Here is a 16348-nt window from a genome sequence, read left to right on the forward strand (position 1 = left end):
CATGCTAAACCAGAACAGATCTTGCCGTTCTTTCTTCATTTGGCTAGATCAGGCTTATCTCATTCCACACTGAAGGTGTTTTTGGCAGCCATTTCCAGATTCCGTTAAGATGGCTCTAACTCTCTTTATTCTGCTAGAATAATCCAACAATTCTGCAAAGGTCTATTCCGAATGTTTCCTCCTATTTGACGTCCGCCTCCATCCTGGTATTTAAATGTGGTGCTCACCCAGCTCATGCGTCACCCCTTTGAACCTATTCATAAAGTGGATCTCAAGTTCCTTTCATGGAAGGTTTCTCTACTTTTGGCACTGACGTCGGCACGTAAGGTCAGCGACATTCAGGCGTTCACCATCAAGTCTCCTTTTTTACAATTCACTTCTAATTCAGTGGTGCTTCGTACCAATCCAAGTTACATGCCTAAAGTTCCCTCTGACTTTCATCTTAATGAGCCAGTGATTCTAAAGGCATTTTTTGCTAATCCGCAAACAGCAGCGGAAAGAGCCTTGCATTCCCTAGACATCAGGAGATGTCTCAAATTCTATCTCCAATAAACTGCAACATTGCGAAAGACAGATCAATTATTTGTAGCATACAGAAGGCTACGTCTAGGATGAGCTGTATCCAAGCAGACCATAGCCCGCTGGGTGTCCTCAGCAATCAGTCTGTGTCATCAACAAGCGGGAAGACCTCTACAATCTTTGCCAAGGGCACATTCTACAAGAGCGGTCTCCTCTTCTACAGCTCTTTTCGCTGGTGTGCCTCTCCATCAGATCTGCAGAGCGGCAACTTGGTCCAGTAGGCATACATTCACCAGGTATTACTGTTTGGATGCTGCAAGTGATGCAGATACTTCAGTGGGAAGAGCAGTTCTTCGCAAACTTTTCAAATAAGGTGAGCCTCTGTTCTCCCTCCTCCTCTATGCTCTTTTTAGACGCTTATTTTACATGTTATTCTCTTGGGCAAAGCATGCATATGTACTATGATACAAGGAGGGTCTATGAGCATTATGATTTGTACTGCTATCTACTCTGATTCAGGCATGTGAATCTATGAAAGACACCCCAATACTGGAGAAGAACAATAGTTACTTACCTGTAATTTGTGGTTCTCCAGTATTGGTCTCGTTCATAGATTCACATGCACCCGCCCACCTCCCCTCAGAGGCTCCTCAGGCGATTATGTTGGCTTCACTCCTGTGCGAGAAAATCTGAGAGCCTGAGCCTCTGGGGAGAACATTCTGGTGGGTGCTGTCGCCTGATTGGCTGCAGTTTGGTCTATACAAAATGACTAGGATAGTCATACGTGTGTACATTTTGCTATTGTAGCTTAGGGCTACTGTACTTCCTGGTTGGTTATTACCCAGGTTTATGGTTATTATATGCATATTATTGCTTTTTTATGTACCATGGGACTCCCACTCCGACGACGGGGAATGATTCAGACATGTGAACCTATGAAAGACACCAATACTGGAGAACCACAGATTACAGGTAAGGAACTATTGTTCATCTGTATGTAAAGCCTCCATTATTGACCATACTCTTTGTTTATCAGCCATGTCGAAAGAGGTGCTAAAATCAATAACACAAGACAAAATCGTGCTTTATTTTGTTTTATCTCTTCACCTGGAATCATGTTCAAAATGATGAAGCAGTCACTGGCACCGTACCAGGGTCTAAATTCCTCCCGTGCCAAATCAAGGACCTCTCCTGTCGATAACCAATCCTCAAAAATGTTCAGAAGAGTTTTTCTAACAATATGTCATCAATGTCAGTCATAATTGTGGTTTGGTACTTTCCCAGAGTTCTTTTTATTGTAAAGGTGATTTAGATAGAGCTTGTGTAGGACCTGGGGATACTGCTGCTTTGAAGACCTGATCAAACAATGAATTAAGCAGCTTGGACCAGAGGGAATGTTTGTCTTCAGAGCTGTGGCCTGATAAGCAATTCAAACTTGAGGGCTAGAGAATTATTTGAGGTCTCACGTACAGCAAAAGAGACTCATATTGACCAGTTAAGAGCATATTCTGCGGGGATGAAGTACTGCTGCTGTAGAGTTGCTATATTACATTTTTCCATTCTACTTCACTCATTTCAAGATTGGCTGTATTCTTTTTCATGGATTGCTTCCTGACATTTCTCCAGAATATTGTGTTTCTTTTCAGTGTCTCCAATTGAGTGTGCTTGGATGTATGATGGTAGGTGTATTGGCATGTAATTGACTCTTGATTGTAGAATCATGATTTGTTTGTGTGTATGTCTGTGGCTGTATGTTGTGTGACCGTCATTAGTGCAGTTTCTAGACACAACCTGTATGAAGACTTTTCCTTCTCAAAGAATTGCAGATGTTTGGGATGTGATTTCAATGTGGTCTCCGGTTCTCTATCCTTGCCCCCACCTTCTGGAACGCCCTTCCCCTTTCTGTCAGGACCTTAACTAACTACATGGAGTTCCGGAAAGCCCTCAAAACTCATCTCTTCTTTTTAGCTTTCCCTTCGTAATAACTGGCCCTCTCCCCTTCCTATTTTCTTCTTTTCTCTGTGTCAAATCTGAACATAGCGCCATATAAACCGCCAGGTGTTAGTGCGCTCTATAAATGTTTTTAATTTCAATTTCAATGTTACTGAAGCAGATTCCAATCACAGTTTTCTAAGTCCTATGCCTGTTTGGCCTGATGGTCATTTGCATCCTGCTGGTCCAACAAGCCAGATGGCGTGCGAGGGTCCTTGAGTGTGCCCGAGGCATTATTGGCTCCAGCATCAGGGGGACCTTTCATCTCGGACAGATTTTCCATTCTGGTCTCCTGGACTTGCACTGGTAGATGTGTTCCTCCAGGCTCTTAAATGATCATCTATTCATACCCCTGTAGTTGCAGGCGTTCATGATTACTGATGCTTCATCATGGGGCTGGTGAGTCTCAGCCACATGATGGCACGGGGGCTTTGCTCTGCATCAGAGCAGTGGCTAGAGATAATTATGATGGAACTGTGGTCTGTCGATCTTGCCCTGAAGGCCTTGTTCCCTTCCAACTGAATAAGTACCATTCACATCTTTTCAGACAACCACCATGCTCTACATCCACTGGCAAGGCGTGTGGATGCTGGTTCCTGAGTTGGGATGTTTTATGCCTATGACCATGAACTCTCCGGGAAGAATGTTGCCAGGGGCTCCTTCAGTGTGAGGGCAGATGAGCTGAGTCGTCTCTTCCTAGAGGACTACTAGTGGGAACTTTATTCAGGGGTGACAGACATTATCTTCTCCCAATTGGGACACGTGTTGATCTCTTTGAAGCAGTCCAAAACAGGAATTGTCCCCAGTTTTGTGTAGCACATTTCTCTCTGAATGGTTAACTGGGGATGCCTTCAGAATAAACTGGCTATGTGGGCTACTTGAGAGATTCCCCTCCAATGCCACTTCTTGCAAAAATCCTGCAGTAGTCATATGAACACTAAGGTCAACTGATCCAGAATGCTCGAGAATAAGCATTGAGAATTTGGTGCTCTGATTTGTTTAGATTTGCCATTCGGGCCCCTCCTTCTCTTTTGCATAGAGAGAACCTGATTTTGTAACAGAATGATCTGGTCCTTTAACGCAACCCTCTGAAACTGTGTTTACACGCTTGACTATTGAGCTAACTTGAACTTTGGGAGTGGTGGATGTAATTTTTGCTGCCAGGAAACCAGCTATGAGATCTGTTTATGAGGGTCAATGTTCAAGGTTTCTTTTTTGATGCAAGTCAGATGGTTTGTTCTGTGCTTTCCGTTATCCCTGTAAAGTCGCAGCTGTGAAAGGCTATTTGACTGTCCCATTTGCCTCCAAGAGTCCACAAGTTCAACCCAGTCTAAATCTCTGTTCCTAGCTTGTTTTCTGAAAAGTTTACTTTGAATTCGCTCCCATGCTGGGTATAGTTTCACAATGAGATTTGAATATGGTGTTGTCTTTCCTTATACTCTCTATTCGAATCATTGCACATTAGTCTTATTATGTTATTGACTTTAAAGGCTATTCCTGGTGTGATAGCTGTGGTGTGAAGGGTCGGTGAACTACAGCTCGTCGTGGTTTGACCGCCTTTTAATGGGTTATACCCAGATAAGCTGCTACTTTACACCTGCCCTTCATTCTTGCCATACATTGTGCCTGTCTTTCACACAGACCAATCTCTCTTTCATACATCCTACTTCTCTCCTCCTCACCCCAATATGGAGGAGAGAATGAATATATGTGTTCCCTGGCAAGAGTTGATTATTATACAGGCCACACACAGTGGATGATTGGGTCTTTGAGTGTTTGGTGTGGCAAAGCGATAACCAAGCACAGACTCTCACGTTGGGTTACTGTTAACATACAGATCTGTTACGCCTTCTATAAGACACTGTGACTTGCTTTGTGCCCACTCCACGACGTCCATGGCATCTTCCGCTGCACTCACCAGGGATGCCCCGATGGCTGAGATTTGTCAAGCGGCCACCTGGTCTTCCTTGCATACTTTTGCTAAGCATGCAGTGACATATACTTTATCAAGGCTGTGTAGCATGAATGATTTACTTGGTTAATCAGCACTACTCATTGTCACCTCCCGCAGGATATTGTTTTCGTACTCATTCAGAAGTTGCGGGAAGAAGTATTCCTCAGAAGAAAACTGTGGATGCCAAGCTTATTCCTTGACGTCCTCCCTTCTCTGGGGATTTTGTGCTCTGATTAGCAAGGTCCCACAGTATGCAAACGTTTGATTTGCTTTGGTGTAGCTGTTGTTGATGCTCTCTTGTTTCCTCTCTACACACCTCATTGAGGTGTGGAACAGTTCTGGTAACTGACCCTGGGTGCCAGTCGATGCATTACATCCGGGTAAATGAAACCACGTTGTGTCACTTGGTAATGGTAATGTAAGGGAAAAACTTGCCAGATCTATTCTGAAACCTTGGGATGAAGCATCTCTGGGAAGGTTTGTTATCCAGCATAAATATTGCTTTCAAAGGTAAGTAATTTTGTGTTTTTAACCAATGCATTTGCTGATGGTAATATATGCATGTGGCTTAGCTGGTAAATAAAAGCCAGACTGGTTTCCTTTGTAGTTAAAATGTTGTTTGTCTGTGAGAAAAGTTATTATATTGTGACATCGTTTTTGGTGCTTATAACTTGTTATTGGAATCCTGAAGTTCTGATGATATAAACTGAATATACAAAGTCTGCTAGCTTTCAAGTTCTATGCTGTTGTACTGTAGTTGGTTTGTACCACACACACTTCTCTCCCAGGGAACTTTCTCCTTAATAAACCATCATTTTTCTCAGAATTGTGATATCCATATGTAGGCTACTCTAACTGAACCAAAAATAAATTGTCCGCCTTGTCTACATGCCATCGCTTAGACTCCAGACATTGCCATTTGGGTAGTTCTGTGCCACTGCTGGAAATGGTATTGCAACAAGTCGTTCTGATGGTCTACAGAACAAGGCATAATGTAAGACTCATGTCACAATTAGAAAATACTTCTGTAAATTGTTTTTCAAATTATTGAAACTAGTTGCTAGAAGTTAAAGAGCCAAGCTACCATAGAAAATGGTAGTACAGAATAGGGATTGCCCCTTCTGATGTTTGCTCCCCCTACAGGTCTCTGGTCACATGGTCCCAGGCACCCCTCGTCGTTCCCTCGATCTCTTCCAGTCGTCATTCTCCCTGGATCACTGTTACCTATCTGTCAGTGAAACCAGCAAAACTGACTCCAGCCCAAGCTCCAGTGTGACGGGACTTGTATCAGCATGGAACAGACAACTTTTAAAGCAGGTAAGTGTGTGGGATTCACAGAGAGTGAATATAACGTGATAAAGAAGAGCCTCCATGAAATATCAGTTGTAGTATCAGATATCCCTGCCTGAAACTACTGATGTTCATAAGATGTTTTTAAAAAAGTATAATGTTTGTTACTATGCACTATACAGCTCCAGTCTGCACATCCAAATACAACTGTGCACAGGTTTGAGATTGGAGTTTTTTTTTAAAGTTGCCTAATGTTCTGAAAGACTCATTAAATCACTGTTATGGGGGACTATCATGGCCAAGAGATTAAGAAATATCCTGTATTACTGGTTTGCATTTGCAGATTTTACATCTCAGACCACTTGTTTATTTAACCTGGAGTGTCAATTACATACTAAACTTCTTTGTGGCTTCGTCTTTGGTGGGCTATATACACTTGCAGTGTATGGTTTTAATTTGCCCTTTGTAAGCCCTCTCTGTAATTAAACACACTGTCAGACATTTGAAGAAAACAATTGAGATGCTTTTGCTGTTCTAGCTGACTTGCAGAGGATTTTAGTTGCAAAGACGTACGATTCAGGCAAAAAGCTGAATAGATAAACTACACATTTATATAAGCCATGGTAAGCATGCCTATAAAATGCCACACATTAAATATTTAACAGTGAGTAAAGTTTCAATGTTGATTTAAGGTAGACGGGAATTACCAACACATCACCTTAACAACACAGGTTGTAGGCACTCCTTTGCCAACAGTATGAAGGCCCATTCTTGCTTAAAGTAAGGAAGACGTTAGTACGGCACACAGGTATTTGCCATTTACAGTGCCACTGAAAATCAACAAGGAAGAGAGATTGCAAAGACATTGCATTTTTATACTCCTGGTAATACATAGCAAGGTCTTCTTTCCAACATGCCTGGACTCCAAAATCAACTATGACAAAAATACTTAAAGAAGCCCACTGTGGTGGACACAGCAAGTAAAATGGGACCAAAGGGCCTTTTGTGGTTGGGTCAAGGCAAACTAACCAGTTTTGGAAGCACCCTGATAGCCTTTAGCTCACCGGAAATGTCACAGTAGCAGAATGGCCAGTTCAGTCCTACTTTCCAATTGGTTGTTGCTTCTGCTAAATAGAAACTCATCCCCTAGATGGCTGGTTTCTCCCCATGAACTTGAAAACAAACTGGGGTAAAGAAGGAAGACGAATCTGGGAAAACAGCCATTACCATGCAGCCTTTTCCCCAATGTGTCTTTACTACGCATTCTTTAACATGCATTGTCCTTTACCACACATGCCTTTTCTACGCTAATTGCTAAGCATTGGTAAGTATATTTTATTGTGTTTTTGAATTATACTTAGAAGTAACTTTTTAAACATTTTTGGGTATTTTTTAAGTTTTTAATTTAATTTTAATTATGCATATTTGTAAAAAAATATGCTAAATAATTTTTGCGGAGCGGAAATGTATAGGGTGTAGTTGTAATGAGTGGGGAAGTGTATTAATACATGGATGGTAATTAAAGTACCTGGGTATTAATAATTTAACTACAATAATAATTGTTAAAATTCAAATGCCTACTTGTTTAAAATATCCGAATTTGTATTTAGGAGCAGGATGTAAGGTATCTAGGAGCGATGGGTTGGGATTTGTATCAAATACCTGGGTATTAATATTTTAATTACATTTTAAAATATTAAAATGCATATTTGTTTAAAATAAGCAATATAATTTTTTTGGGACAGATGTAAGGGGTCTAACGGTAATGAGTATGGAAGTGTATTACTACTCTGGTATCATTAAAATACCTTGGTATCAACAATTTAAATAATTTTATGCTTATAAAAATGCATACTTATTTAGAATATGGAAAACGTTTATTAAGGAGTGGGATGTAAGATATCAAGGGCTAATGACTGGAGACATATTTGAATACTAAGGTAGTAATCAAAATACCTGTGTAGAGATCATTTAATCAACTTTAAAATTATTACATTTAAAATGCGAATATTATTTAAAATATGGAAAAATATTTTGTATGGTCGACATATAAGGGCTCTTTGTATTAATACCCGGATATTAATTGCCAGACATGAGAGTTCATATTTTTATCATATTAAAAAACAAAATTAAGGTAAACATGTTATGCAGAATTGGTAGAAAAACAGAACTAAGATTAATAATTGTTTAATTACTAAATATAATTTATAAAAATATGTAACAAACATTTAAAATATTAAAAGTAATAGAATAAGTTAAAAACACACCAGTCCTATAATAGGTTTATGAAATATCATTAAATAAAATGTAGTTTTCTAATACATTGATTTTTTTTTATAACACTTATTTGTTATAAAAAATGTAAACAAGTTTGTGAAAACATTCACGTAGTTAAACAATATTTTAAAAACAATTACCCATTGTTTTCCATTGTTTTTTTAATTTTTACTTTTCAGGATTATGTTCATGGTTGTGCGTCTGTTTCTACACTTGGTGGACTTTCAAAGTCAAGATCAGAAACACGGAGGAGCTGCGGTCAGGTAAGAACAAACACATTTATTTAAAACAAAACACAGGGTAGATCATTTATTTTAATTAGGAGTTCAGTAAAAAAATATTGTGTTAACTGGTAGTTTCAGCCAGTTTTTTTTATCCCCATTCAGGTTATGTTCCTATGCATACATCGGACCAGTTTTTTTTTCCAGGTTTTAAAAAAATATGGAAAAAAACCTTTTTTTAAACTGTAAACTAAAAAAGAACAACTTCATTTTTTTTCAGTCAGGTTTTTTATCAGGGTTTAATTTTTAAGAAAAAAGACACTGATTAAGAAGAAAGAAGACAGAATGAGTGAGTTGCATTATTCCAATTTTAAAAAAAATTCCGTTTAAAAAAAAAAAAAAAAAGGAGAACTCTGAAACATAGTACATTGGTATTATTTGAAAAGAGTGACGTCATGGAGCAAAAAAGATTGCATTGTGGATTTTGGGTTGGGTGTGTTTTTTTTCTACTTTTTTAAAGAATTGTATTGACGTAAAAGAAGTTGAATGGAAGAAAGACTTGTTGAAGAGACAGTTGTTTTGAGTTCTGGATTGTGAAACACTCTTATGGATTTCTTGATTAACAGAGACTCTTAGTGAGTCAAAAAAGAAAATATTATCAGGTGGGAAAAAATATTTAATTTAAAAAATGTAGAATAAATGGCAATAAAATTTTGGCTAGGTTTTAACGTAGGAGAGTAATTCTGTAAGTAAATAATGTTAGTAAGGTAATATGTAAACAATGTTATCCAGGTTGTCTGAAGCTCCCAACATTCAAAATTGTTGGATTTTGGCCAATAGTTTTTTAGACATTTCTTTGCTTTTCTTTGGAAATCCAAGTATTCAGACTACCTGCCAATGGTTGCTCTTATCTCATTTCCTGAAAACGTTGTTCCTTTTAGAAATTTTCCAGTAAATGATACAGGTTAGCATGGCTGTATCCTATAGATTATGTCTAACATGCTGAGCTGAATCTATTTTAAAAATATTTTTTTCTCTTAATCTCCTAATAAAAGTAAACCTGTTATTGATCTAGACTGTGAAAGATGGACTTGAAAAACATAATATTTTGTTCTGGAGGAATTGTGAAGTTGCTTATCTGTTGCTCTTGAGTATTGGTCTTTATTCTGAATTGAGTTTTGAATTGTGGTTTGGAAAATCTTTTAGTTGTTATAGAGGGTAACTTTATTACTTAGATGACTGTTTATTTGATTTTTCTTTTTTTAAATACATTTTTATCACATCATTTTAAATATACAACAGGACCCCTCCCCCAACACAGAGGATATCATAAATATATAAATCTCATTTCACTAACATATTATGCAACCATATACTTGATTCTCCATTTGTGAATTCATCATATGAGAGAAAATCATTTACAAAACTAAGAGATAGAATATAATACTCAATGCAGTAATCTCCCTCAATACATCCTCTCAGCCCAATCCCAAGATCAAGAGACAGGCGTAACTATCAATCCCAGCTATCAAGATTATCCTGCTCAGTTACAACATTATCCAGAGTTCCTCCCCACTCCTTCTATTGCTCTTTTATCCATGTTGTCAACCTTTTTTCTTTGCTTTTTGGCCATTCGGCTTGTATAAAGCCTTTTCATGATTTCGTCATTACAAAACTCCACCCAACATTGTCTCGGTCAAGGGACCGACCGACACCAGGTCGGTGGTCCCGACTGACCAATTAGGATGCAATCGAACACTGTTAGGTCGCATTCCTATATTTTACAATGGGAGCATGTATTCCGGCTTGAATGCATTCTCCCATTGTAAAAATAGGAGGTGCAGCTCATCCCTGCACCTTGTGGCAGGCACCTCAAGGTGCCTGCCATGTGGTGCAGGGATCAAAAGGGGGGCTCCATAGGTGCCCCCTCAGCCTCCAACCTGAGGCCATGCATACAAGGGGGCCCTGCTGGGGGCCCCAAAGTCGAATTCCGGCAACCTTTCTATGTTGGAAAGACCGGCACGGAAAAGCTGCCGAAACCCGACATCGTAATCACAGGGACAGAAAGAGTCACCCTTGGGATTGCTGGCCGAATTCCGACTGGCGGACAGGCTTGAAAGCCAGTCGAAATGTCCTTTCGGATTCCTTTCCGACCGCCTCTATTGCAATGAGGTGGTCGTAAAGGAATCTGACTGGCATATTACGATGTGGTCGGAAAGGCTTCGAGCGACGGTCGGAGCCATTTCCGACCACGTCGTAATCAGTCCCTTAGTATGGCCATGAGCTGAGCCAGCCATTGCCCAAAAGCAGGAGGCTTGGGGTCATGCCATGCCAAGGCAATACATAAACGGTATACAGCTGAAGTTATAAACAGAAAAGGTTGCACGTTTTTAGAAACACTTTCTTCCGGCATACCCAATAGTGTCAGCTAAGATGATAAAACAATTTCCTACTTGAGTTTTCTATTAAAAATCTGAAATCTCATCAATAATTGCAGCAACAACAGGACACCAAGCAAACGTGAATTATATCCGCCCCATAAAGTTGACATCTTGGGCAGCGAGACCCTTTAGTCCCTCCCCAGTGTGCAATCTTCCCCAGCATGTAATACAAATCAAAGTAGGTTTTATAATGCTGAGCTCGCGGATTTGCTGTCAAGGGGATAGAATGAGCAAGACGGAGAGACTCCGGGAGGGTAGGGTTTAAGGTACAGAGTTTTTCCTGCCATCTCTGAGAGTGCTTATCAAGATCATCCTTCAGACATGTATTCAAAAAACCATAAAGTCCTTCATTTGGGCAGGGCGTTCCCTTTAATAACCGATTCACCAAGCTCCCTTTCGAAAACTCAGCCGGCCGCCCACCCTTCTGGCTGAGGAAATCTCGGATTTAAAGAAATAAAAAAAAAATCCTGTGACCAACATTATATTCCCGTCTAAGTTAATCAAAAGAGACAATCCAGTAGAAGAATAAAAGTCCCCCAACCAAATAAGGTTGAGCTCTTTCCAACGGAAAATTCATGGATCTTTAACTATCTTTGATAGTAAAGATTTATTATACATGGATGTATGAAAATTCAGTCAACTAATGCCCAAGTTCTTACTTACCACTGACCAGACCTTAAGCACAGATTACAGAGGCTTGAATCAGACATTCTTGAACTACCCAAATTTGACCGGTCTCCACAAAAAGCCCCAGGCCTTGTTTCCCAATAATATTTCAATGGGGGAAGGAACATTTATCCAGTATTATGGGTGTCTTTCATAGATTCACATGCCTGAATCATTCCCCGTCGTCGGAATGGGAGTCCCCGGTACATGAATAAAGTAATGTCCTAAAGACATATAGGGCCAGATGTAGGTAAATCTATTTTACCGACACTTAAATACCGAATTTTACCGATTCGGTATTTAAGAGTCGGTAAAATAGATGTACCGAGATGTAGGTAAATCCAGATGTGGATTTACCGATTCTTTAAAAGTCGGTATTTACCGATTCGGTAAATACCGACCTGTAATGCTCCATTCATTCCTATGGGCTTTGAAGCCCATAGGAATGAATGGGGCATTACAGGTCGGTATTTACCGATCGGTAAATACAGATTTTTGGCAAGGGTGCAGGGGGTGTCACTTTGACACCCTCTAGCACCCCCAAAAAAGGTTCGGGGGCCATATGGCAGGCATACCTGCCCTAAGGGCAGGTCTGCCTGTCATATGGCACAGGTGTGCATGCACACATTTGCATGCTCACCTGAATCGGTATTTCACCATCAAATTGAATTTGATGGTAAAATACCGATTTCTTAGGCCTTGTGGGACTCATCAGAGTCCCACCTACATATCGATTTTACAGAATCTGTAAATATACCGTTCTGTAAATTTACCGACCGGTATATTTACAGAATCTGTAAAATTACAGATCGGTAAATTTACAGAACGGTAAATTTACCGATTCTGCCACCTACATCTCAAATTCCTTTTACCGGTCGGTAACGGCCGAATTCGGCCGTTACCGACCGGTAAAACCCTACCTACATCTGGCCCATAGAGAATAGAAGGCCTAAAGGCCTCACATTAGTAACATATCCATGTCCTTTTGTAAAAAGGACCAAACTCTAGAAAAGAGCCAATCAGCTGTCACCTCCTTTTAGAACCCTCCTGGCAGGAGCCTCAGTCCCTCAGATTTTCTACCGCACGTTGTGCTAAGGGAGTCTTCCCTGAGCTCTGCTCAGGTTTGTTTCTTCACAGCTTTTTCCTCAGCATTTTGGATTATTTTCCTGTTTTTTCCTCAAGTGAAAGCTATACACTATGGCTGACACTCCAAAGAAGGGTCTCTTTAGGGCCTGTGGCTCTTGTGGCAAGAAAAGGCTACACATTGATGATCAACATAAGGACTGCCTTTACTGCTTATACCCAGATCATACTGCTAAGGACTGCAAGGTATGTCGAACCTTTTCAACTAAAACCCTTAAAGATAGAGAAGGACGCCTTCTAATCTGGCTCCAAAGGCTTAAGGATAGAGATAAATTGCATTCCTCTGAGGAGAGTGAGGGTTCTTCTGTCTCCTCAAGATTATCTCTGAAAAGACCATGGGTGGCTTCCCTTGGCTCCTTGGACACTCCTCAAAAGAAGACATCGAAAAAGTCTTCAGAGGCTATGTCAAAAACAGCTTCTGAGAAAGGGATTCACACTTTCAGGAAGCCTGCACCGTCGACGACAACAATATCGTCGACGACATCTTCAGCGACGAAGAAAGCAGTGTCTCCTGCTTATGTGTCTACGTCCACGACGACGGTCTCGACGACGACGGCATCGTCGTCATTATCATCATCGACGACGACGACTCCATCGTCATCGGCGGGTAAGACTTTATCATCTACAATAGTTATCAAGATATCGTCCTCGATGCCTAAGATCCCGTCGACGATAGCCTCGCCAACGACAGCGTCACCGACGAGATCATCACCGTCGGCATCGACACCGTCGACCAAGGCCCCGTCGACCAAGGCCTCGTCGTCGAAGACACCGTCGACGATGGCACCGTCGACCGGCAGGAACATCTATACCGTCGACGACGGCCCCGTCTACGACAGCTTCATCGGCTATGGCCACAGTCGACACTACTCAGTCGACGATCTCACCGTCGACGGGCCCGTCGACTGTGATTAATTCTGGCTTCCAAACAGCTCACCAGAAAGACGATGCGCCGGAGTTAACTTCTCCTAGCCGTGTGCAACTATTACCACCATCATATCGCCTTCAAGATGAGGATTCTGATGACGAGGATATGTTTCAGGTGGCAACTAGCCCCTCAGAACTGCATGTCAAATGCCAGAGCTCAGATGAGGAGGATGCTCAGGAAGAGGTAGTTCATCTACCACCTACACCTATGGTCTGTCTTCCAGCATCCCTAGTTACGGATCTGCGTTACCTCATCCAGGATTACAAGCAGAGGTTCCCAGAATCTCCGGCTCCTCCAACTACCACGGCAGCTCCATCGCCAAGACCGCGACCCCCGCCCTTAACCATTCAAAAGGAACGGGTGTATTTACCAGATCCTCAACCTTCTGATGAAGAAGAAGAGGAGGAACAGTGAGAAGAAGGTGAATTGCAGGACGATCAATCTGTCCATGAGGAATGGGAGGATTACGTCATACCTTCGCCAGCATCTCCAGTGCCTGCAACCTCAGATTCTCAGCCGGTTGACATCGGCGGTTTCCATAATGTGGTGGAAAGGGCCGCTAAACGCTTCCAAATTACTATGGATTCCCAGGAACAGGACTGTTTCCTGTACGATTTCAAGGAACCTCTCAAAAAATCAACGAGGTCAATTCCTATTATTGAATATCTTTGGACACAGGGGATTCAGATAATGCAGAATCCCGCCTCTGTTTCGCCAGTGATCCCTCGATTGGACAAAAAGTACAAAGCTCCAAACACGGCACCGGCTTGTCTTACAGGTCATCCTAAACCGGATTCGGTGGTGAGAAGAGCTCCAGAAATCCTTCCTCTCCTTTATCGGCCCTGCCTGATAAAGAGGGAAGAAAGTTGGACAACATTGGGAAACGGTTTTCCTCAATGTCAGCAATAACCGTCAAGGCAGCAAATACCCTAGCGCTTCTTGGGCGTTATAATAGGCAATTGTGGGCGGATATAGCGCCATACCTGTCCGAATTACCTGACGCGTCCAAGGAGGATGTAAAGAAAATTCTACTAGAGGGTGAAACATCAGCATCGGAAATTATAGACTGTGCAATGGACGTCGCTATGACAGGATTCCGCCAGCTGGCTGGAGCAGCGGTTTTGAGGCGCCAAGGATGGCTGTAAGCAACCTCATTCCGTCCTGAGGTGCAGACAAAGATTTTGGATATGCCATATGACGGCCAACTATTATTTGGCACCAATATTGACGAGGCTCTGCAAAATATAAAAAAGGACACTGATACTGCGAAAGCCTTGGGCACACTCCAATATAAAAATCAGTCCTTTCGGGGAAAGGAAGAGGTCAATCTTCCTACAAAGGAGGTTTTCAATACAGGTCCTCTTATTCTTCCAACCAGAGTAGACCACAGTACCAGCAACGCCAGCAGCAACAAGGCCAACAATCCTCGTATGGAAAGTTGTCCTTTCGAGGTAGAGGACAAAGGAGAAACAACGGACAAAGACAATGACTTGTTTGTTCAGCCAGTCCAAACCTCATCTCACTTATTAAAAATTGGAGGAAAAATTACCCATTTTCTGCAAAATTGGAAGATAATTACTACGGACCGTTGGGTCCTTCAATTAATACAATTCGGCCATTCTATGGAATTTATACGCACCCCTCCTCAAACTCCGCCTCGCCCAATGCATCACAAAAACCTGCGGCTGCTTCTGCGAGAAATCTCTGTTATGCTACAGAAAGAAGCAATAGAGAAAGTACCTCCATCCCAAAGGGGGAACGGATTTTATTCCTGTTTCTTTTTGATCCAGAAAAAAGAATCCTAGACCTCAGGGCCCTCAACAAATTCCTGAAGAAGCAGACGTTTCGCATGGTAACGATCCAGGAGGTCTTACATCTTCTGGAGGAAGGGGATTTCATGGCGTCACTAGACTTACAGGACGCTTACTTCCATATACCAATTCACAGGAATCACAAAAAATACTTGAGATTTGCAGTAGCGGGCAGGCATTTCCAGTTCTGCGTCCTGCCCTTTGGATTCAAGTCTGCGCCCCGCATCTTCACGAAATGTCTTTCCCCAGTGGCGGCATATCTCAGACAGCGGCGTCATCAAGTCTTTCCATATCTGGACGACTGGCTGATAAAGGCACCGTCCTTCGAAGACGCGTCCAGGTCTTCCAACGCCTGTCTAAGTCTCTTCAATTGCCTGGGTCTCACGCTCAACCAGGAGAAATCGGCCCAAAGACCTTCTCAAACCATCAATTTCCTAGGTGCAACCTTGGACACACGTTCTGCAAAAGCGTTCCCATCTCAGGAGAGGAAAAACAAACTCCTAGCTCTGGCGTCTGGAGTAGCCTCGAAAAGAGTGTTTTGACGGTCCGCCTCTTCAAATCCCTTTTGGGGATGATGTCATCGTGCATCCTTTTGATCCCTCACTGTCGTCTACGGATGCGTCCTCTGCAAGAGGCACTTTCGAGGCAGTGGATTCAATGCGCAGGGTCATTCGACGACCGCATAAAGGTGACTTCTCAGATGGTCAAAGCTTTGCGATGGTGGATGTCATCACGAAACCTGTCTCAAGGATTGACATTCCTGCTTCCAGCGGCTCCTCATGTCATCACAACAGACGCCTCCTTAGAAGGTTGGGGAGCTTTCCTACAGGAACTGCAAATAAGTGGAAAATGGTCAGCTGCAGAGAAAAAACTCCATATTAATCTTCTCGAGCTGAGAGCGGTCTTCCTGGCCCTGCAGTCTTTCCTACCAAGGATCAAAAACTCCCTGCTGCTCGTCAGGACAGACAACACTACGACGATGCACTACCTCAACAAGCAGGGAGGGACGCGCTCGCTGACACTCTCTTGCGAGTCGCAGAAAATCTGGAACTGGCTAATAATGAACAATGTAGCCCTACGGGCGGAATATGTCCCCGGCATGGACA

General features: G+C 42.0%; 1 protein-coding gene across 4 annotated transcripts in view; it reads left to right on the top strand.

Annotated features, from left to right (window-relative positions):
• Positions 1 to 16348, top strand: part of MEIOSIN (meiosis initiator) — a 2162440-nt gene that overhangs the window by 1750933 nt on the left and 395159 nt on the right. For 2 of the 4 annotated variants that reach the window (XM_078660969.1, XM_078660972.1), the window contains exons 10-11: positions 5609 to 5782; positions 8212 to 8295. The exons of 1 other annotated variant lie outside the window; for it this stretch is intronic. In XM_078660969.1, the coding sequence (XP_078517095.1) occupies positions 5609 to 5782; positions 8212 to 8295 (258 nt within the window). The remainder of the gene's footprint in view (positions 1 to 5608; positions 5783 to 8211; positions 8296 to 16348) is intronic. One more of the 4 variants, XM_078660970.1, reaches the window with a different exon arrangement.

This window comes from Lissotriton helveticus, chromosome 9 (genome assembly GCF_964261635.1).
Source record: "Lissotriton helveticus chromosome 9, aLisHel1.1, whole genome shotgun sequence".
Taxonomy (NCBI): Eukaryota; Metazoa; Chordata; class Amphibia; order Caudata; family Salamandridae; genus Lissotriton; species Lissotriton helveticus.